This window comes from Vanessa tameamea, chromosome 12, assembly GCF_037043105.1.
Source record: "Vanessa tameamea isolate UH-Manoa-2023 chromosome 12, ilVanTame1 primary haplotype, whole genome shotgun sequence".
Lineage (NCBI taxonomy): Eukaryota > Metazoa > Arthropoda > Insecta > Lepidoptera > Nymphalidae > Vanessa > Vanessa tameamea.
This window is the reverse complement of record NC_087320.1, coordinates 688,858-714,772: the sequence shown is the minus strand read 5'-3', so window position 1 is coordinate 714,772 and position 25,915 is coordinate 688,858. Positions and strand designations below refer to the sequence as shown.

The 25,915-nt window shown below is 31.5% G+C and overlaps 1 protein-coding gene across 1 annotated transcript in view; it reads left to right on the top strand.

The window, feature by feature from the left end:
• The window catches only part of LOC113401492 (sensory neuron membrane protein 1-like), a 53,166-nt gene that overhangs the window by 4,080 nt on the left and 23,171 nt on the right, over positions 1 to 25,915 (top strand). Inside the window, exons 2-5 of the mRNA XM_064216543.1 lie at positions 11,622 to 11,722; positions 13,491 to 13,582; positions 22,689 to 22,852; positions 23,476 to 23,623. Of these exons, the coding sequence (XP_064072613.1) occupies positions 11,629 to 11,722; positions 13,491 to 13,582; positions 22,689 to 22,852; positions 23,476 to 23,623 (498 nt within the window). The 5' untranslated portion in view covers positions 11,622 to 11,628. The remainder of the gene's footprint in view (positions 1 to 11,621; positions 11,723 to 13,490; positions 13,583 to 22,688; positions 22,853 to 23,475; positions 23,624 to 25,915) is intronic.

Genomic DNA, 25,915 nt, shown 5'->3' with positions numbered 1-25,915 from the left:
TTATTCTATTTTTTATTATATTTAAAAAATAAATAAACTATATTTGTTGCTGTTTATTATTTCTAAACGAACGTCTGTCTGTCCAACGTTAAATATTAATTAGGCAGAACGTATAACCTATGAAGCTATAAATCATCAACTATAATTTAACAATACAATTTAAGATCATGTTAGACGGAACATTTGCTTTAAATGGATATAGTCATTAGCGATTTTTTCACCAAACTTTTGTACAATTATTTCGGCTGTTGTTTGAAAATAATCACCAGTTATTATTATTTTTGGTATTCTTTAAGCACGTCACGCTTTTTGTTCTATTGGTCTTTAAGCTAACTATAATTTTCTGACAATAGTTTGACGCAGTAATAATCTTTTGGGACGATAACAGGTGGTTCGATGTTCTCCACTGATTTATTATATTGGGTCATGTAGGTTTGGTTTTGGGGGGTTTCTATTAGTGAACTTATAACAAAATGAACTGGCATTGTCTATTTTAAAATCATTTTCTTTATTTTAAAACAAATCTATTGTGTCCATCAAAGAGTGAAAAAACCCATACCATTGAACTATAAAGGCTTGTTCTTAATATTGGGGCTCTACCGTGTATATATGTAAAACATATGTTTAGGTATATAATTCAGCAGTAAGCTGCGTATACTTTGACAAGAAAATCGGCGACACCATGGTAAATGTTCTGGCTAATTGCAATGGATTTATTTACTTGGTGATAGAACTTTGAGCAAGCCCATCGGGGTACCATCCACTCATCATTTATTCTACCACCACGCAGCAATACTTGGTATTGTTGTGTTCCAGATTGAAGGGTAAGCCAGTGTAACAGGCAAAAGGGACGTAAGATCTCAGCTCCAAAAGTTGGAAGTAAGGAATAGTTAAAAAAAATTACGTCACCTTTACTATGGGCATTGGGGACCACTTATAATCAGGTGGTCTATTTGATGAAAAGAAGGAATGCAAGAGATCGGGATTGGAACTTCCCCTACCATGAGGAGAATGAATGATAAATATAAACAAATTACTCGAAATATCACTATTTAATGCCCAATATCACCGACTAAATAAATCTATCCTTAAGTTGAAAACTAAGTAATATCATATGCTATTGTTCAATCAGAACCGGTCAAGGCGTGTTTTGCATCTCAAATGAGACGGAGGCGCTTAAATTCTTTTTGATTGCTCGTAACTTAAACGCTTTGGCATTACTTAAAATGTTAATATCGACGGAGGGGACAGCGGTTATTTATCCTACAGTGGTATAAAACAATTCAATGAAAAGCCAATAGTCTGGAAAAGATTGCTCTTCATGATAAGGCTACACCTATAGCACAGATCACCTACTCGCCTCACACAAACACACATGCATTTTTTAATAATTATTAATTTCAGTTCAATCTTTATTTTTATTTATATTTTTCTCTTTAACTTTATTTATGTTAATTAAAAGTTTATTCTTTAGTTGCTTATATAACACATGATGTCATGGAAGAGTGAGTCCCTCTGACACACGTATGTATCACGATCACTAGAGAGACCCAACCTTAAATATATATACTGTGGTTGTGGTGGTGGTGTGTGTTCGTCTTGTTGTATTATTATTTAGAACTCACTAAAAATATAAAACATTTTCCGTAATTTTAAAGGGCTTTCTGGATAATCCCAAGGTCGTTTAATAGGAAACTAGTAATGATAATGCAATCAATGAATTTTCAGTTCCTCATTTAATCAAGTAATTGACGTTCGTCCAAATGAGGCGATACCATATTAGACTTCACCGAACACCTTGAATAACTGTCTGTAACATTCTTTACTAGATGCAGAATATTCAAAGATGAATGCGTAAAAAAACATACAACATATTGAACATTACATAGGAAATATATTGTTGGATTGAACAATAAGAACCTCCCAATTTTTGGCGAGAATTGTATTACGAGACGGTCCAGTGATTAGACAAACCACTCGACCACCTCAAAGCATATTAAAGGTGAAGTTTAATAATCTTGCCAAGTTAAATTGATGTACCCGAACACTTTAATGTTTGGGGTATCGTTAGAAAACTTACGTCATCCTAAACGACACTGATAATAAATTGTTTATTGCCAAAATCCAATAATTTATCACAAATTGTATTTTTAAGAACCATTAAAGCAAGAATGCGGTATAGTATAATATATCCATAATATCTTAAATTTTATTCAAATACAAATCATGTAGAACTTGTAAGGTATTTAACAGCGAAGTCGTTTTGAATTTAAATATTATTAGAAATCGTTGAAAATCATTGAAAAGGTTATATCTAAAAATAAGTTTAGAAATTCATCTACAATATAATTTATTAAAATTGATCAACTAAGAAAAAAGGTACGACGTAAAAAAGAACTTTCTAAAATTCCATCATATAAACTAGTCGACGTTACTTCTGTAACATCTGTGATGATCTCCTGCACGGAGATGGTTTCACAAAATTTGCCTTAGCGAGCACATATTAACTCTACACTGTCAAATCAAATCAAAATATACTTTATTCAAGTAGGCTTTTACAAGCACTTTTGAATCGTCATTTAGCAAATTATATTAAGTGAAGCTACCACCGGTTCGGAATGTAGATTCTACCGAGAAGAACCAGTAAGAAACTCAGTAGTTACTCTTTTTCAACATCTAAAAATACAGTCATGTTAGTTAAATACAATTATATATGTATGTCATTCTTATAGTCTGGCAATTGGACACGATTGAGGAGACATAAGGAAAAATGCCAACGACTCACTTTTCCCATAAGCATGGGAAATAATACCGACTTTCTAACTAAGAGTAGACATTATTATTACACTAGTGTTATCATCGTCCAGATCTATTGGCACCGTAACAAATCTTATCCACCTTATAACCTGAGCAGTAAAACTAAATATTGCTGTTTTTAGCTAAAATAACTGATGAGATGAGGCAGCGCTGGTCTGGTGACCAACTAAATCAGCAGACTACAAGGTCCTGTGTTGTTATGAAATGTCTGAACTCTTCCCGGTCTCTGTCTCGTCTTATCGGATTATGACAGTGAACGAATTCATAGTTCAATTTCGTTTGTTTACATAATTCCAAATGGGTAGTTTTTCTTAAAAAATGGCAAGAGCTGTAACCAATCTGGAGGACATAATTATAAATATCACCAAAGATGCCGCAAATATTTGTAGTAAATATACAATTTAATTTAAAATACCCATATTCAACTTATGCAAATAGACAATATATCTAAAAAACCTAATTAGTTAAGACATTTTTTTGTATGTCTAGAATAAATTATATTTATATTAGCAAACTAAACACGACTGTCATATCCGTTGACGTAAACATGTTCATGAATGTCATTTTAAGAAGTCAAACAATGCTCAAATATGCCTGAAATTGCCTCGTGTAAATTAAAAAACTGTTTGCAGTGTATAATGGATGTTATAGGTCAAAGGCCTTCTACCCGTTAAGGATAATAGACAATTTAGCACAATGTAACTCAATTTTACTCGCCCGATTTGAACCTGTGAACTTCGTTTAAATATCTACGTTGCACATCTTAATGCTGTATTTGTTATTGTTTATGAATAATAATTGTTGAGTTTTTTTTTAAGACATGATGGGTACTCTTTTGATTAGAAGATATCCAAATAAAGGGTGTCGTAATTTTTATGAAGGTATTTGATTACTTCGTATTTTTTTAATTTAAATTTTCTAATTTTTATCTTTAACTAAATTTATAAATAATGTTTTTTTTTTTAAAATAATGCTGATTGTACTGTACAGGCTTAAATAACACGAATAAAGTATATTTTGATTTCATTTCGTAATTTATAATTTAAAATTCATGTTCGTATTCTGGGGTGTGTTTTCAGTATGTTTATATATATTAGAGTTACTTGAGTACTATGGCTCCCTTAAGTCTAGCTGCAATGGTCGAAATTGTCTCAGAGGACGTCGTGGTATATTGAAGAATGTTTCTCTTGAAAATACGCGACGCATCTGTGATTATGATGGGAATACTTTGTCTAGCAATGGAACAATTGCTAATATTACTGAAAGTTCATAAATAAATAAAGTCAACTCTTCGTTTAGGTTACATTGTGCAGGTGATATAGACACGAAAAAACTATACTGTTAAATACAACCATTTTATTTGTTATAGGTTAGGTCAAATCGCCACATGAGCTGTCTGCTATATAAATAATGTGTTAATTTTTAAAATAAGTATTAGCGTTTTTCAAATATACATAATTCATTTAATTTGGTGCGAAAATTCACACTTCGCGTTATATTATAGTTTATTAAAAAGTTAAGTGTGAATTCGGAATAGTGCATAGTGTATAGCTGTGATATAAACTATACACAATAATAATATATATGTCATAACATACACAAACATATAATATCATAACTTAACTAAAGTTTCTTAAACGTTTGTTGAAGTTAGTTTTAATCTGAACATTGTAGCTGTAATCGTAAAACCATTCAGATTGTAGTCTAATTAGTTAAATATTAATTACCAACACTACCCTAACACTGAATATAAACGAAAGAGTTAATGTTGAATCCGAATGGTCACCACCACCTAAAGCCATTCCGCGACGACATTGCTCCTCAGAGGCTTTCCGTTAGACGAATGAGTGCGCAGTCGTTTATGGCTTAGACGAATCTAGTCTGAATACATTAAATATAAATTACGCGACGATTATTTCAATCATGACGTGTTTTTAAACTTTTATTACACAATAATAATAAAATATAATGACATTGATACATCCGGCTTTGTTATAATAGTACAAAAAAATAACAAGTCAAACTATCCGTTCTGATGCTACTGTTTGGTTCAGGGATTGTTCCCGCGACCTAATACTCAGTAAAAACTATAGTTTAAAGTAATATTACACAATGATATAATTACATTTATGAACGAGTCATAAATCGCTCATCAGGGCCGGATCTACCATATGGCTTCAGCCCAGGGCCCCGTGTATGCGAGGGGGGCTCCAGGTAGGTCAAGTCAAGTCAAAAAAAGAACGATATTGGGAAAGAATCCATAACTTTATTAAATTAAACATATCGTATGGTTTGCAGTCCTGCGAGTCCTGCAATTAATCAAATCCATTCAATTAATTTAATTCAAGTCTACGTTCAGATATGTCTTAGGTGGGCCCCTAAGTAGTGTTAGCCCTGGGCCCCCTAAACTTACGGTCCGGCCCTGTCGCTCATGAACACTAATACCACTTCATTAAACGTAAATATGATTAATTTAATACGTTTTCTTATATTAAACTACTACAGAACTATTGTAGTTTGAATTAATAGTCATTAAACTTAGTTCTTGGTTTATATAAAATAGTAAAAAAACATTAAACAGCTTATTTATAGCTGTTAAGTGTTTGTGATTACTTTTTGTTTCAAATACTAAGCTGCAAAATATCTAAAGACATACAAGAGATATTTTTTGTTTAAATTACATTAATTTTGTCATTATTTAACAAAATGTTTTTTTTTTTTTTAATATGCGTTATTAAACTTTTAATATTAAAAATACTATATTTAAGTAGCGGTTTACCCCTAATGTCAGTGTAACAACAGACTCAAGGGACGTAACATCCTAGTTACCAAGGTTAGTGGCGCATTAGCGTTAGCAAGGAACGTTTAATACCGTGCCAATTTCTACGATCAGTGGTTATTATTTACCAACAGGTGGTACCCCCATTTGCACGTCTGCCTACCTATTTTTTTATAAAAAACCATTCAATTATAATATTCGCGGCCACGGATTAATAAGATTTGTCAGTCTGTGTAAATAAAAAAAGAGCAACTTTGAGGTAATTTACCAGATCATAATTTAAACTAACGTCGTGAATTCAAATGAACCATGGACCGAAGTTTTTTTTGTTTAGTTCTTAAATGAGTAATCTAAAATTTTTTACTCGTTCTACCTAAGCCTGTAATTATGTGCTCCAGGTGTGCGAAGGTCGACGGCTGTATACGAAAAATTAAAATCAACGGCGAAATAAAAAAAAAACACTTGTCAAATTGACGTCAACTGCGCGCCTAAAAATATGACGTTTCTGTTAAACATGTTGCTTATTGATTGTTTATTAAACTACCTATTCTCGTAAAATTATGAACTAATTGAAATTTAATTGATAATCTTATTAAAATGGGTATAGTGTGTTAATACCATCTTGTGTCATTTGATAAGTTATTTTTTTTTCATTAATAGTAGGAAAACGTACAAATTGATGGCCCAATTGATGTGTCTTGGCCAGCAGATTGACCTTGACTAAAAGATGTTGGCAATGATGGCTTTGTTCCCTACTAAACTTGCTTTAGTGTAATAATAATTATAATGTAATCTGACGAAATTAGCAACTTATTAAGAGAATTACCGTAAAACTTACAGCAAAAGTTACAAAGACATATATATTTCAGTCTACAGTCTAGACCCACTTTGTATATATAAAAAAAAAGATATTTAAATTTTGAACAACAATTTTAATGCATTGAATATATATTTTTAATACTTTCAAACAATCACAATTATTTGTTCAATGTATATGTTGATATGAAAGAACGACGTAAGCTTGCATATTTTTTCCTTTTTCTTTACAAGAATCGTACCTACTCATGTTTCTTGTAAAGGACTAAAAAACTGTTTCACTCGATATATAATTAAAGTCCAATATTAAGAAATAACATTATTTATTATCTATATTAATACATATACACTAACCTTTTTTTTAAATCGTTTAAAAGTTGTCTTAATTCAATGCAATAATAAAATCAGGGCGGGGAAGGGTAGCATCTCTCTTGATTTATTAATAATTAATATAATATATTATTAACTTAATATCGTTGGAAATAAGTAATTACTTAACAGTCGCACTAAAATGAGTTAACATTCGCTTATTATAATTTTATTTATAAAATTTTATGAATCAAGAAATATATCCATTTTATTTTAAATTAAGTTAACCAACAGATAATAAATTGTTATTGACCAATTTGGTTGCGTTGGAATAGAATTCCATAAGAAAAATGAAGCCTTTATGATTTCGAAATATCTAATTCTGGTTAGTGTATCCAAAAAAGGAATCTTTTTCCTGGTTTTTTTTAAAACGAATCGTTTTTGGAATACATTAATCGAAAAATTATGTCATAAGATTATTCTTTTTTAAATACGGATGGGGAAGCTCAATACAGAAATATTATTTCGAAAGGTAACATTATTTTTTAAGTTCTTTATGAATAAAAATTACCATCTATTTTTTTTAAAAATGATAACGGTAAAAAATCATTTAGATAATATTGATTTATATTGAGGATTTTAATAAGTATATGACTAACAACATTTTAAATACATACTGTTCAAATCATGACCGCTTGGAATGTCACTTAGGAGCATTTCCCCGTTGAATTGCAATTTAGTCTCTGGCGAAAATTTAACTAGTTATGTCAACAGAGGACGCAATACGACTGTAGATTTTTCTCGACTGTGGACTAAGTCCATGATTTTCAGTACCAAACGGACACAACTATAATTTTGAATCGAAATATATATTATAATAAACTTAAACATAAAAAAAAATAATATTTAATAACTAATTTAATAGCACCTAATTTAGAAACATATCCACATCAATGCCAAGTATAAGGGTCTGATTTTAGGAACATACGGTTTTGGTACTTAACTAAAATACGAGTAGATTTCACACGCCGTTCATATAAGTAAGTTGCAAATCTCGCTAGCTCCAAATCATCATCTTAACAATATTTAGCGTGTAAATTTTGTACGATTTTGACCTCGATCCGTTGCCAGAATTTACCGACGTACGAACGGATGCACCAAATATTATACACAAATATGTGTACATAATACACTTAAAACAATATTTGTAGCTTAAAAGTCGTTGAAACTTCTCAATAAGGAAAAAAATTACAATTTTAAATAAATCAAGGTCCGGTTAGTCTAAACGACAGCATTTTGTATGAAAACCAAACACGTAGGTACATTTTATAACATTTTAATCAATCAGAATAAAAACTTTAATCATAAAATAATATAATCTGATATTTTTTTAGTTGAAAAAAACCTTGGTTTGTATAATTTGTCACAAAATAATAGCGCAAAGATGACATGACAACACAAACATCGAGTTCTACATCTTGCAGTTTGCAACACCGGACCGATTATCTAACATCTGATAACTTAGTAACTGTCTTAGACTGTTGCTCATAATGTCTTGCAATATTTAATTAAAAAGAAAATCAGATCAGCGATGCACGTCCTGCGAAGCGTAGCTCGGAAATACTCAGAGCACAATCGCTACGCTACTAACCTAACACTTGCTCAACCGTCTTCAATGTGCACTACATTCATTTAGTGCGTAGCCTGGCGCAAACGGCTTCCAGCGCGTTTATTTTTGCGCAGCTACCCGATACTCATCTTTCCGATGTAATTTTCAATGTACTCTCAGTTATGAGATGTAGTTGCTTTTTTATGGCATAGGTTGGCGGACGAGCATATGAGCTACCTGATGTTAAGTGTAGTAGTAGATGTCACCATCGCCAATAGCCAATGGCGCTGTAAGAAATATTAACCATTCCTTACATCGCCAATGCGCCACCAAACTTGGGAACTAAGATGTTATGTCCCTTGTGCCTGTAGTTACACTGGCTCACACACCCTTCAAACCGGAACACAACAATACTGAGTACTGTTGTTTGGCGGTAGAATATCTGATGAGTCATTTGTACCAATCCAAACGGGCTTGCACAAAGCCCTACCATCAAGTTAAGTCGTATTTAATTGTAGCTTTTGGAATATATTCAGTTTTCATCTCATGTGCTGATTAATGGAGAGTTTAATGCGGCAAAAGCAAGTGCCCTGTTCAAGACACGATACGAAATGATGTAAACTATATCTATATTCTAACAACGTGATAGATTTGTGAAATATAACAATCAAATTTAAATTAAATTCAAATAAAAACTTTATTCAAATGTACTTTTGCAAGTACTCGACCCGCCAGTTTACCAAGTAATTATGTCGGTTCCGTGTAAAGCGACAACCGGTTCAGAATATGGATTTATACTTTGATTGTAATCAAATCTTGCGTAATAATATTATTGATACACGTTGTATGATTGATACTATGTTATATGTCAATTTTACAAATAGATTAAGGCTACATTGTAAAACAATAGCCTGTGCGTTTATGTTAAATGTATACTCTATATGAATTAATATTTACCTTTATTTGAAAGTAAATGTCCAATTTCGTATTTGGTTTTCAGCATTCTTTGCAAATACGTAATGTTACCAGTTGATCTACGTCCATAAATACAAATATTATAAATGCGAAAGTAACTTTATCTGTTATACTTTCGCAGCCGAACAACCGCGAAGATCGATAAAATTTGTTATTAAACAAACTTGAACCCCAAGGAAAGACATAGGCTAAATATTTGAACTTAACATTTGACGACTAAACCTAAAATACGAGCGAAGTTGCGGGCGACAACTCGTCTATACATACAAGTAATCCTGTTTCTGTTTCTTCCTCTGACAAGGCAGTTATTTTTGTAGTATCAGGTGTCGGAGGATAGTCACCGATAACTTGCAAAACATACCAGCAGAAATAGTACTATATAATTATTGTAATTAAATGACTTACCATAATTTCCTTCCTGATTTTCTTCCGGTAATCCAAGGTCTATAAAATATTTTAATCATTTTAATTTAGATCCGTCGTACTGGTTTTAAGGTTAAAACGAGTTGTTTTCTTAAAATTACGCCTTTACTGTCGCGCCTTGTGTTTGAAATGTTAATTAATTATTGCATTTTTATGTGTTTTATATTTAACGTGTTTATATAACGTGTGTATATAAACCTATTTTATATTTTTAATTTATTACTGGACAAGGCGAATTAGTCTAGACAAGGATCGGGAGCTTCTACAAGGAAAAAGTATCAAATCAGCCGCGTATAAATGAAATGTATACGATGTAATTTATATTACCCGAATAAATTATCCGCATGACGTGTTACATTAAATTCTGTTTAACAACTATTAAATGTTTCGTAAACAATCACAAAAAATGAATGCTGTTACAGATAATTTTAATACCTTATTAAACGTTGAGCCTTATTATTCACATTCACAGATAAAAAAGTTGCGACTTTTTGCTTTATAAAAAAAAAAAAAAATGTATAGTTATTAATATATAGTTTGTGAATATATTTTTTAATATTTCCACTTCTCGATTAAGCAACATTTATATCGATAGTATGTATTTGTCTGTGTCGATGTAAAACAAACATTTAAAATATTGTTTTGGTATGGATACAAAGCATTAGATTTGTATCTTATTATTTTAAATTTATGACACTAAAATACTATTAAAATTAATCATCAATATTTTAATATACATTATTTTTCATAATACATATTTGGATAATACATTATTTCATTTCTAAGAATTTTGTTGGTTTTCGATTAATTAGGTTCTTTTTAAACAAGCAAGCACTTTTGAATCGTCATTTTACACTTCTCGCGTATGATTGGGACGACGCCGTGTAATCTTCTTTCATCTTTCTCTAAAAAATAATAGCATTAGTAGCATTCTGAAGTTTCGATGTTGAGACTCTCATGACTAAGATAGCACATAAAGCTGGTCCCATGTCATCCCATCAGAATATAAGGAGGGAAAAGAAAGTGTATTAATATTTGCGCACAAACGCCCGCGCTATCTGCGTAAACTTTTGCGCAGGTGACATATTCTCGTGTAAAAGCGTGAAAAAAATATTTTCTGTCACGAAAGGTACTATCAATGTCAAAATCAATTTACGACCTAATTTCGTATTGTATTCATTTGTTATACTACACACATTTCATATAAACGTTATCGATTCCAAGTATATAACGTTTATGTATATTTTGACATTACAAAAAGCTTATGATAGGTACATTACAAATTATTTATATCTCAGATAATTTGTAATACGATATCCAATAAGAACATGTCTTAACTGTTTAGTCGAAATCAGTTCAGATATATAGTTTTTTTTTATCATTATTATTCAGAAGCCTTGAGCAAAACAATATTTGCACAGTAAAGCGAAAAAAACTGATTGATACCTGTATGTATCATAACTTGATTACCAACACGACATAAAATTTGAATGACGTTATCCTTATTGGGATTATGTTTATTTCCGTACTTAATTATCGGAGAATTCTACTATTTTATATCATACATTTAATCATCGTACGTTAGAAAATTCATGTTGACACATATTACATAACCACTTTATAATGTAAATTAGATTTATGTATATTTTATTATAAATGAAAACAAAAACGAATGAATCTGTATCATAATTTTATATTAAAAAAAAAAAATACGTAAAACATTTACGTAATTCTTCTCAGGTTCGAGGTGTTAATTTCCGAACCGGTGGTAGATTTTTGACTATCAATAAGCAAGTGTAACACATCTATATATCATATATAATCTTCTAGGTGCATAGATAACAAATTAATAGACAAGAACATAATGTATTAATTTAAATTAATTTGTTACAGTTGAAAAATGGTGGTGGGCGCGAAGAAAGCTATCCAGCACGTGCCGAGCAAAGGAAAGATATCTATTAGGAAGTTACAGAGTTTTACTGTTAAGAAACGACGTAAGTACTTATTTATTGTGTAACATAATTATACATTTTCGTCTGAGAAAAGGACCATTAAGTCACCACCAGACATATACGGAGCCGAGATGGCCCAGTGGTTAGAACGCGTGCATCTTAACCGATGATTTCGGGTTCAAACCCAGGCAGGCACCACTGAATTTTCATGTTCTTAATTTGTGTTTATAATTCATCTCGTGCTCGGCGGTGAAGGAAAACATCGTGAGGAAACCTGCATGTGTCTAATTTCAACGAAATTCTGCCACATGTGTATTCCACCAACCCGCATTGGAGCAGCGTGGTGGAATATGCTCCATACCTTCTCCTCAAAAGGGAGAGGAGGCCTTAGCCCAGCAGTGGGAAATTTACAGGCTGTTTATGTTATGTTATGTTATGGACATATACTGTACTGCAGACACCCTAAGAATAAGAACAGCTATATTAAGGACACGGATATTGCAGACAAAAATAAAAGCAATAATTGTGTAAATAAAGAAATGTTTAAACAATAAGCTCTATAAACTTAAAAATTATCAATTTTGTTCTTTTTGAAATGTAATGCGAATGGATGACAGTGAGTTTTTTAGGAAAGTAATCAGTTTGGAAGTTTGATTGTTGATAGGCTTTAAGGCAAAAGGTAAATGCCGAAAAAGAGAGATGGACTGAAAGGGTAAATTAAATATTAAATGTTATACTAAAAATAAAATACATAAGTTAATGAACAAACTAACACTTTTAGAGATCACGAATGGAATATTTAGGATACCTGACCAATCTAGTTTGTACGGTTACGGACGTTAGCACGAAAATATTTTTTATAGATTTCATTTTTAAATACCGTTATAATCTAAGTCTTCTACGTGTTTCGATTTTATCCCGTTGAATTAATGAGTTAAAATAGCTCGAGATAACTATTTAATTGAATATAAAAATTCTTGTTTTATTTAACGGCACTCTTTTCAGAAAAAGTATAGATTTTAAATAATTATACCAAGCAAGTATTGATAGCTTTAAAAGCTATGTTTTTGTACATACAAAGATAATTACAAATGTATGTTTATATTTAAATAATTTTATTTAAATAATTATATCATTATTCAATCAGTTAAGTTGTATTTAAAAAAATAATATATGTACTATTTATAAATGCAAATATTTTGTTTATATTAATTTCGACATGGGTCTGTTATGTTTTTGTAGTTGAAACGACCTGATTAATCAGCATTTTTTGTCCCAATGATTATGAGATAATAGCTTCGTATAAATTCAGTTATGGTCTCATTTTGGAGATCTTCAGCCGTAGATGTGCAGAAAATTAAAGAGAATTCATGATTGCAATTTACAAAATTGTTACGATTTATCAAATAAAAAATTTTAGACAGCGTAAACTTTGGCCTATTAAAGACCGATACTACGGCACTTTAAGAAAAAAAAAGAAGAGTTTCATCATTTTGGCGCCAAATAGTGACTTGCAGTTTACAATTAAATTAAATCGAAACAAAACATGTCATAAGTTTCGAAATCCCTAAAAAATCTTTTGAATAAACGCGAAATGTCGCGGGAGACCGACTAGTTATAAATATTATTAGAATAAAACACAACCCTTAAATATTACCATATTTAAATTAATTTATTATCCTGTTTAGCATAACTTGTATTTCATATTATTTTTTCTTCGAAAAAAAAACTCGGAAAAAGCGTTATGAAAAATAAACTTGAAGTCAGTTTAATTTGTTTTTTTTTTTAATATTCATGTTTTTTTTTTCAGAATCTGTTATCCGAGTGGTATATGGATCTCTACTGGTTATATTCTCCGTGGTATTGGCGGCAATTAATCCCATTGAAGTGTTTACGAATTGGGTAAGTTTCGTCATTAATTTACTTATATTTTCGCGATCATCGTGAGAATTTTATATGGAATTATTTAAAACAAATAATTCCACTATATTTATTATCCTAGCTTGTGTATAAAAAACTTCCAGTCGTCTGTCATATTTAGAACATTAAGACTTATGCGGGGACTCTAATAGCTTAAGCTTTAGCTTACTAATAAATAGTACTAAATAATAATTTACTGGATAAATACTATCGTCTAATAGTACTGAGATATCGTTACAAATGTAACCTTCGTGGTCTATTTAATAACCTGCGTTTTGACCTAATACATCTAACTAAATCTAAAAGACTCGCTGGATAAAATACATTGACCTCAATCTGAGCTAAGTCTGAGTATAAATCATCGCTTGCTTTGATCGTGAGAAAACCTGCCCATTTTAGACGGAATTCAAATAGGATAATGGACAGTTCTACAAACAAATTGCCTCTATCGCAATCAAATCGTAATGATTCTACTAACACAACGATCCAGTTGCGGCTCGGTTAAAGTTGAATCAGAGAAAATCAAAAACGTTTTTGTAACCATTATAAATTAGCAGAATTGCCCACAGATTTTGTGTCCAAATAACATACACTGTTGATCTATAAACAAAAATCATGAATCAGATATAAATTCCAGGGCCGAAAGAGTGCTAATGTTTAAATTACCGCTGGTAGGAGTCCAAGGAACCGTCTGATGGAGTTAGTAGGAGAACTGATGAGTTCTACCGCCAAACAGCAATAATTAGTTGGTCTGTAGTTAGATATACAAATAGCATATAATACCTATGCTTTCATAATTTGACGTGCAGTTTGGTCTTAACAGTATCTTTGTTGTGGGGTATTAGGGAAATAACACAAACACAATTTATTCACGAACGAGAACTTTGTGAACTGGTATAATTAGTCAGATTTGAAATCGAGGATATTTTTGATTACCTTTTTTTTTTAAATATATTTGTGCAGACACAATCAGTGCCGCGGATGGTAGTGACGCACGAAGTATCTTTAATTTATTATTTAAAGCTTTTATAAACTTGTTTGAAAATTATTGACGTTATTTAGATCTAAATTAGACACGCGCGTCCGATATTTGTGACGTCTTTAAATAAAAAGTCGTAGCTGTCATTCGTCAGAAACGCGGGTGTCAAGGTGTAGAAAAAATGTCTGTATAATTTTTTCGACTGAATACTATAACATTTTTCGTCGTTTTTTTTACAAAGTTTTAGCAGGATAATAATAATATAAAAAACATTGAAGGATTTTTTATTACCGTTTTGAAATCTACGACCGCATTAAAAAATGTTAGTAATTTGATATTAATAGTTTTATCATTTTCAGTTTAACGGTCATTCATTATATATGTAAAATATTAAGATACATTATTCAGACTCAGTCCGAGCTACGGGCTTATATCAAAGTACGCCAATAGTCCCGACTACTTCACGTGATCGGTGCACGTCCCCGATTTACCTGAGGCTACGTAAATCGATATGCGGTCGTTCTAAGAATCTAATTTGAATTATTAAGAAACGATTATTAATGGCCATCGATTATACGACTATTAGGTTCGGCCCCCTTTCGACTGCGAATTTCAATAACTTTACTTTTTTGCTGGATTATCTATTTTTTTAATCTATATCCGATAGATATAGTTTACATATATAATACAGCTCAGTATTCAAATGATATTAATATTAAATGCAGCATATAAGTGTATTAAATGCTCGTTTCGACGGTTTTAAAAATGAATAGATATTTTGAAAACTTATTGGTTGCAGATTTTATATAATTGTTGTATACACTTCCGGTTTCATTTGCTAACAGACGTCAACAGTCATCAGTATCACGTATTCCTCGATAAACAACGTAATTAAAACCGGAATACTTACTAATTTTATGACCGTTTACAAATCATTAGCCAAAAAAATGTTGCCATTTGATAGCACTTTGTTTTAGGCCAAATTTAAGATACTATGTCATTTTACAACGAACAGACGGACGGATAAAAATCTTGTTAATTTTTCATATTTTTTAGTGATAATAGAAATGACTTTAGGTCACAATGATTGATTAAAATAACAAGTGAAATATAAAAAATCAAAATAAAAAAATACTTTATTCAAGTAAATTACGAGCACTTTTGAATCGTCATTTTACAGAAATACATATTTTAAAAGTAAACCTTCGGAATGTATATTCTACCGAATAGAAGCGGCTAGCCGCTAAAGCTAGAGAAAGCTAAAGCTAAAGAAGTAACTCAATAGTTACTTCTTTCCAACATTTGAGATACATTATGTTAGTCAAATACAATTATATATTAAATAACTCTAGCTCTAAAAGAAACCTTCTATAAAATCTTGTGTTGAATAATATGCCTTATTTATTATTGTTTTTTATCAAATTTATGAATCCGCAAAGTTATTGAAGCGAAACACCTTACTATAAGTTAACCGTAGTTAAATTTCTAAGTCTTACGTGCTACTCATTTTTGTTGGTATATACCCAGGAATATGGGATTTTCTGAAGAATATAGACCAAGGAGTTATTTCAAATTAAAATCAAACATTTTATCAATATGTCAGATAAAAAATATATTAATTAGGTAGGCAAACAAATAAAATTGCTTTAAGTAATAAGTGCTTAAGTTGAATATCCTCAAAACACTGTTTAAGTGGACACTTTACACGATAAGTCCAATAGTACAGACAGGCGCGAGCTAAATTACGTTTTTTTTTATTGCTCAATTTTCGGTGCTGTTTCAACTCCATAAATTGCAAGTCGCCTGCAATTATAAATCAATTATTTTTTTTACCTGTATCTTGACATGGCATAGAGTTACGTATTTTATATTTATAGCCTTTTTGTAGCCAATGAATGCTATTATGAAATTTAAAGGTTAAGTAAATATAAAAACGGTATAATTATTTATTGGTATACGTTACAAAATGACGACTTAAATTCCTTTTTTTGTTGACACTTATATTGTTTTTTTGTTAAATTTTTCAAATATCACTGTATCATGACGAAAAGTGCATTACTTGAATAAAGTTTATTTGAATTTGATTAAGCAAGTTTTCATAAAAATAATAAAATAATAGTCAGTTAATTTTTATTCTGCTATTTTTTTTTTGCTAACGGTCCCTCGTTATAATCGACCGTGACCGTACGTGTGTCGTACACGTATCCATTTAAATCTAATTTAGACAAACTGTTACTAGAAATGAAATACGTCTGTTAAATAATTATTATTAATCGATATTATTTTTATTAATTAAATATTTTTCTAATAAAACAGAAGATGCCTTACCTTAGCAACTTAGAGGGACAGCTCCTGACTGTTACTTTTTTTTCTAACCATGATAATAATAATCAATGAGGCTTAAAAAGTAATGAGACTTAATGGGCCAGAGGTTACAAGACATGAATTTAAACCGATGGTTCTGAGTTCAAACCCGGAGCTAGTACCACTCAATTAATGTGTTTAATTTGTATTTATCGTTCATCTCGTGAAGGAAAATATTGTGAGAAAATCTGAACGAAGTGGATGAGAATCTGCCAAATGTATCCTCCGACCATAATTTGAGCAGCATGATTAAGATCCAAAGATTCTCCTCAAAAGGGGACCTTTTCCCAGAAGTGGAACATAAACGAGCTGGTACTAGAAAATAAGATATGAAACACATTACTGGTACGTTTCCAACCATGGAATTTAGGTTTCCATATCCAAGTCGATTTGGTGGCCAGTGAACACAGGACGTTGGTTCACTCACCATTACGGAAAACAGAACTGATAGTTGGTGGTGGAATAATTTAATTGGCAATTGCACTGATGTAATGGCTTTTGTAACATTTATTTTTCTTTTGGATTCATAATTTAAGATCCTTATAAATATATTTTAACGTCGAATTAAAAAAAAAGATTGTAATGTAGAGCCGCGGTAGCTCAGTGGCTAGAACGGGTGAATGTCGACAAAATATATTACATCTTAGATTATATTTGTTAATGCACTACATTATTTAACGTGGAGGGCATTCGTGAGTGTCCATACAGATTGTTCATCACGGACACATCGTTGAATGAAAACATTGTGAGAAAACCTGTTTGTATCTGATGGAATTCTGCCACAATATCAACCAACTCGCATTGGAGTATCGAGGTGGAAAAGGCACCAAAAGTATCTCCTCAAGATTTCTTTTACCAGCATTGAAATCATTAATAGCGGGTCATTATTAACATAACGATCTATCCGCCATTGTCGTCCTGTAACTTCTGATTCAAGGTCTACCGTAATACTAAAAAATACAATTGAAGGAAATAACATATTAGAATTTAAAAGATAGCATCTTGGATGGAGATAACTATTCCAGTCGAAGAAGGAATAAAGATAAATAAACATTAGATTTACGTATACTTACCTACTTGATAAAAGCTCGGCTACGAGTATATTGTACACTACTAACAGTTTATGATTCACATGTCTTTATATATAATACAACATATATATATACAACACTACTCCGCTTAACTACTTATATACACTTTCATTTACTTCCAAGGTTTTGATAACAGCTTTGTTGACGATCAATTTCGATTTTTTCGAAAATAATAGATTATTTCATCTCTCGACCAATGTCAATTCGATGTCAAATGTTGTTTATTTGATTTTCCTCTTGTGGTTGAAATAGACTGTAGTGTGGATAAATATTTTGGTTGGCTTTAATTGATAATGTACTAGATACCATAGGACCATCTTCCATTAGGCGGTCTATTTGCCGGTCTACCTAAATGACGTAAAAAAGAAGTTGCGAAAAAGGTTTGAGTAGGTGACTCGTAAAATAGGCCCCTGGGTCCCTTATAGTCGGGGATGGAATTTCGTAATTTAAAATAGTACAAATAACTAAAGAAATGATATCTAACGTTCCAAGTGTAAAGTTTAAGACGTCTCATGTAGAATCAGACGAGTATGCGGAAAATAATTTATGTATCATTACCCAAATACAAATAACAATGTTTACTTGTGTCAGACGTATTCCTTGTTATGTTTTTATTCAATATTAAACATTGCAAAACCACATGCTAATCGTGAAACGTCTAAAATACACATTCGTGTGTGCACAATTACAACAGTATTCATTAACACGCTTGAAGCCGCGGAAATGTCTTCGCGGACGTCGTCTGTGATGCTTTAACCTATTAAACGGGCTTCTTTGGTCTAGTGCTATAGGCTAAGTCGTTTATCCCGAGTCTAAACCATTGGTTAAAAGTTATTGAGTTTTTCTGGTCACCACTGCATATTATAAATTAAAGTTCCACATCCCAACAAATTTTCATACTGTTGGAATAGACGGAGTGTTTCATGATGGAGTTTAAGTGTATAATTTATTAAGGTTTTATGTAAATAGGGTACATGACGATAATTGTCTGGAAGCTGTACTAGTGGGCATCGGGTACGCCGAGAGAGCTTTGTGTATTACGGTATTCCCTTATTATACCAGTAAGAAGACAGATCGGGTAGCCAGTATATTCATAGTAATTGCAAAGTTTATACACACATCGATATCATGTTTATTATGTATATAAACATACATAATAACATCGACAAGATATGACGTTTATTGTATTAATAAAATAAAGATTCTGTCATCATGTTCTTAAAATAAACTAAATTATAAGAAACTTAAAAATCTAATGACAATATCACGATGCTACCTAAATCACCGTTTTAGTCATACTGTATTTTTTGTTCTATAACATAGGAATACGGACGGCTAATGATAATTGACATTAACGCTATAATATTTTTTACCATTTACACATATGTTATGCCCCTGGTCCTTGTAGTTTCATTGGCTCACTCACCGTTCAAACCGGAAGACTACAATAACTACAGCTGTTTCGTGATAGAATATTTGACGAGTGGGTGGTACCTAAGCAAACGGGCTAGCTGGAACAGCATAACGTGTCCTTTTTAAATTAGTTACATACCTTTTTTATGATCCACCGATTGTATTAATAAACACTATATAAATATCATATTTTATTACGATTCTTTCAAATATTTATACTTCTTTTTTTAATACTGATTCTCTGGTTCTCACAACGGATGGGAGATATGTGTTTTTATATTGCAATTATTAAAAACTGATACAGTTCTATAATGACGAAGGGAGATATGCGATATTGACTCTAATTGTTATAAAATATAATAATTACGCGCATCAAAATAGCGTGTCACTCTAAGCTAGTTTACAACGTTTCACGAATAAGATACGAAATTTATTCTAACCGAATTGCTCTAAAGTAATATATGTACAATTTACATATGTATGTTAATGTATGTTTTAAATTACTAAACGAATTAAAGCTATAATACGTGGTCTGTTTATTTTTAAGAATTTAAATTTAAATTTAAGATATATATTTCTTTTATGGTATAGATGTTCGGACGAGTAAATGAGCCTAATGAGCATAGACAATAACAGGGTAAGAAATATTAACAATTCCTTACATCGCCTATGCACCACAAACCTTGGGAACTAAGATGTTATGTCCCTCGTGCCTGAAGTTACACTGGCTCACTCACCCTTCAAACCGGAACACAACAATATGCATATATAATGAGTACTGCTGTTTGACGGTAGAATATCTGATGGGTGGGTGGTACCTGACTTCAACTTGAGTAAATAGAGTATACCAACTGTACAGGCTTTACAAAACTCATTTTTTTATAGTATAGGTCGATGAGCAAATGGACATATTTGTTTGTATAACAACATTTCACTTAAATTGTCGTGCTTAGTCTATGAAATAATTGACATTAAACGTTAAAAAAAAAATTATAAGTATGACTTACTTATCAATAAACGTCAATTTATAAATGATAAAAAGTGAGCAATTTAATTCGTTGATATTCACGACGGATATGACATACATGGCGATACTAAATTGCCTGAATACCTGCTCGATTAGAGAACTACAAGTCAAAAATATATATAATATATTTGTAGGCCAATAATTGAGGAAGGCTTTTTATCATCTTCGAGGAATTCGGGCATTTAGTGAGGGTGAAACTGCGCGAATCATTCTGTTACCATAAACATTTGTGATGTTGTTCTCTAACAAAATAAGGTCATATACTCATCCTCGGGCTAAAGACCCGCCTAACACGGCAATCATACCTTCAAATGGTTTTAATAATATTTAATATGTTATGTAATTATTCCGACCTCAAATTTGCCGTTGATTAAGCAAAGGTTAAAATGCAATGTCAAAATCAAGTTACGAGTTAGTTGACAGGACAATGTCACGATTAACGCAGCCGAGTTGGAGCTGTATGGATATAAGAATTATGGAATTGAAATTGCTGTATACTCGTAATTTTATTTATCTTGCAATATAGACCCTTCCGATTTTTATGACAAAATGTTCCCGTATATTTTATTAATTTAGAGTTGATTTACTTATTCATACATATCGTGCAAGCTAGTCTTGGGTAGAGCCGAGATGGCCCAGTGGTTAGAACGCTTGCATCTTAACCGATGATTGCGGGCTCCAACCCAGGCAAGCACCACTGAATGTTTAAGCGGCGGTGAAGAAAACATCGTGAGGAAACCTGCATGTGTCTAATTTCAGCGTAATTTTGCCACACGTGTATCCATCAATCCGCATTGGAGCAGCGTGGTGGAATATGCTTCAAACCTTCTCCTCAAAAGGATAGGTGGCCTTGGCCCAGCAGTAGGAAATTAACAGGCGGTTAATGTTGTTGTAGTCTTAGTAGGTACCACCCACTAACTTTTCAACCTAAACAACAATGCTACAAAGCATTTGTGTTCCAGTTTGAAGGGTCAGTGAGCCAGTGTGGCTGGCACAAGGAACATAATATCTTAGTTTTCAAGATTAACAGTATAGTTAGTATTTCATAGAGCGCCTTTTCATCGGGTGCAAGATTTGCCTATCCATCTATTTATATATATATTTTATTTTAATTTAAACATCCAATCAAGCGCTTAAATTCAAGATGACTGATGTTCACACATTACAAGATTTGCGAGAGGTATGACTATTTCTAAATGCAATTCCGCGTTGCTAAAACGGATACATGTTGCAACGCTCGACACGCTTGCTCGCACGCAACACTTGTAACAATTTAATAATAACACTTAAAACTATTTCTGCTTAAAAACATGCAAATTTGTATTATAATACTTATATAAAAATATGATCAATTTGACGTATCTGCGGTTTTTTTCACTTGCAGTACCATTTCGTTAGGAGATTCACTTCGTATGTCACTTTAGAAATAATAAACGCGGTAACGCGTTATATGGATTTGAATGTGTCTCTGTTTCGTCTTCATATATAATATAATATACATTTAGAACCGGTGGTAACTTTAAGTTTAATACTTTGAAATGGAGTTGCAAAATTGCTTTTAAACCCCTAATTGAATAAAGTCTATTTTAATATCGATTTTATATATTGATCAGTGTCGCTTATCGCTTTCTGACATTTAACGATCGTGTTCCGCTGTTAGTTTTGAGTTTGTTCTTACACAATCATTCTACTGGATGTCTTATTCCTTCGCTCATAGACCATTGCATAATAAATATTATATATTCCTAACACGGACAATGCGCCGACTATGAAGACCTTAGTCTTACGTCGTGTCCCATGTGCCTGTAATGACACTGCCTCGAAACAGCAGTACAGTATAGCTGTGTAGTGCTAGAAAAGCTGATATAAGTTGGGGAGCAAACCCAGGTGGCCTTGAACTTGCATAATTATGTCTACGGACATCGTATACTTAATACTCATTGCAATATTTAAAATATAAATTAACTTCATGAGATGATTGTCATGGGAACATTGCAACATGAATTAAAATCTTTAGAATTAATATTTATTGTTTCTATAATCACACAATTCTTATTAAATTCAAATGAAAACCATGAGAAAACGTCATATTTTTATATGACTTTTTATCGACATTTTTTGTGCATTTTATCTTGTAGTTATTATCATTGTTATTTCTATTATAGTTTTTACGATAATACTTACAGATTATAATAATTTCTTCTTTGTCAACAGTATCTGGACATACAAGAAGGAAAATTTATATACAGGATGTGGCAGAATCCGACATATGAAGTTTTTTCTGACGTCTACATCTTCAACTATACGAACACCGAGGAATATCTCAACGGCGATGCCACGCAGTTTGAGATCGATGAGATTGGACCTTTTAAATTTCAGTAAGTATGAATATTAATTACGAAGACAAAGTATTTAAAGATAATGAGATCAGCTAAGATGGGAACATTTAGATGAATATGAAAGGACTCTAATACATATTATAAAACCAAGTCTCTGTTGTCTGTCTTTATGAACGATTTTAACTTATAAACCACCGAACGGATTTTCACATGATTTGCACCAATGGACGGACGGAATGAGGCAGGTTTAGATGTATAAATCATTAAGGTTTCCTGTAAATCGGCTGAAATGTGACGATAACTATTAAAGGTGTTAGAAAAACGAATCCAGAGTCGACGTTTTACCAGCTCGCACCTCGTATAACAATAGATGTGTATTACGTTATAAATGTTTTCTATAGCCCTCTTTCTACCTGTGACGAGACGGGGTAGCTGGTAACTGATATAATACCATAAGTACCGGGAAGTAAGAACTTCAAGAAAGTATGAATGGACTCTGTAAACGAATAAAGGCCGAATAAAAATATTTGTGACGTAACATGTTATTAATAAGGATTTCTAATCAAAGTCAATATCAAGTGACCTTCAATTAATCTTATTTCAATACTGAAAACAAATTTCTCATGTCAATCAGTTTAATATTAATAATTATTTAATTGCAGGGAGTTGAGAACAAATGAAAATATGACGGTAAATAAGGAACTCGGCGTGATGACGATGAATCCGAAGATCGTGCTGAAGTTCCTCCCGGAGCGGTCGGTGGCGCATTACAAGGACGTGAAGATCATGGTGCCGAATATTGCGCTTATTGTGAGTAAGAGTTTATTCTATATTACTTGTCTTTAGCAACAAGTGCTTCATATTGTCACAGTTGCGTTATCGTGTTTGTTCTAGAATTTCTACGTAGATGAAATAGTGTTCTTTTTTGTATTTAATGATGTGAATACTATAATGATGCCCTTCTCACCTATAGAGGAGATAAATTTAAGATATCAGGAGTACTCAGTTACTTCTAAAGGTACACGCCTTACCTCCTCCCGCGACGACACGGGAGGAAAAGGGCAAACGCTGAATCAATAGCTTGCGCCACGAATGCGTTAACGTTCATGATTTTTATATCTAACTTTTGAATGCTACTAAGAAATTCTGGACTCAAGTTTTGTAAAGAACCTAGGGTTCCGCAGACTTTTATGGCATCAAACGTCAAATCAAACTGCTAAACTATTAAGAAAAACGTGAACCTTTTAAACGTATGTATGTTTCATTATTTGAAATGTGTTAGTTATTTAATTGCCGAATATTGTAGATACCAAGTCTTGATTACAAGATATATATTACAAGATTTAAAGCTTAGTATAAATATCAATGATCATAGAATGATTGTGATAAAAAAACTCGGAATTAATAATAACTCATATAACATATCTGAACAAATATATTTCTTATTAAAAATAGTAAATATTCTATTCTATATTAATTCATAAAAAAATTAATTATATCGTAAACGTGTAATTTTTTATAAAAGTACTAACTACTTTATTAATATTAACTTAGTATTATTGAATTATCGCAGATCTTATTTCCATAATTAGGACTTTAACATAATATCATTGCAGACAATCGATTATGTCGTGACCAATACCTAGAATTACTTAAGACTTGGCAATGAAAAAAAGATATGAAATATGATAACTTGGTTCACAACAATAATTAAATTAAAAAAAATGAATAATTAATGGATACATTAACATTTACATTGATGACTTGCGATTCGCCTCGGCTTCGCACCGACACTGAGACGATAGCTGTGTAATGCCGTGGAATTTTATTTAAAACTAAAAGGAAAACAGTCCTGTCCACTAATATCTTGATATATCCGAAAACGGAAAGTATACGGTATCGGGATGTTACGGTATACGGATTAATATGAAAAAAAAATGTGAACATATATAATAAATAGACGATTTTACTATGCGTTATCAAATTAATGTTTAAATATCTATTTGAAATAAAAATAAACATCGTGGGATCTGACCACACAAATTAATTTATGAATAAGTGTATCTAAAGAACTAACGGTTTTGTTTAGTTATTTAATGAGTTAGAATATTTATATTACAGACATTTCTCTCATTTCGAGGTTAAGCGTCAATGTTCGACAATAATTTAATTATAAATTCCGTTTTAACGGAAGCCATATTGTTTTATAGACAACACGAAAATAACACACGCTGTGTAACAATACATTCAACATAAACAAACAAAAACTTGAACTCAATGTTTTATGCGAATATATAATTAATGTTTATGTAAAGGAGACAAAAAATTAAAACACTAAATGATTCTGAAGCTGTTAATATTTACAAAATAAATAATTCATAAAATGTTAATTAATTTAATATCTATATTTATAGAATATTCTTAGAAATCTCATAAATGTTTTATTATATATATATAGACAGTTATATATTTATATATTGGAGGTAAATTTGTATTATATATGTAATGCACTTATCCCAGAACATAAAGTGATCAAACTGTCAGTGTTTTTAAATTTATAAAATTGTAACAGAACGTTTCTGTGTAATAGAATTAAACAATTCACACATAGACGCGTTAAATGATGGTGAAATGATCGTCACCTGGCTCTTTATTTTTTATTTTGAACATTGTAAGCAATTAAGTATTTATAAAATACAAAATATGCTTTTATATTGACTCTCTATGAGTAAATAATGCTTTAACATTGAATAAACGGATTAAAATTTTTGTATATATATCTTATATCAACGCTGTAAAACTATGTATGTCGTTATATTAAAATATATTTTAGACCATGCCTTTCTTAGTCTTGTGTGAAGGGTGAGTGAGCCAGTATAAATTTCGAGTAGAAATTACTTATTGTATAGTACGTATATTGGAATACGTGATAGTCCAAGATTGCTGGTTCAATTTGCAACTGAGGATTCGTATCCTCAATTTTCGTTTCTAATTTATCTTACTCGCGGAGTAGCAGGATATCAAAATCAAAATATTATACTTTATTCGAGTAGAGTTTTACAAGCACTTTTGAATCGTCAATTTTTTTCTTTTAATACTTTT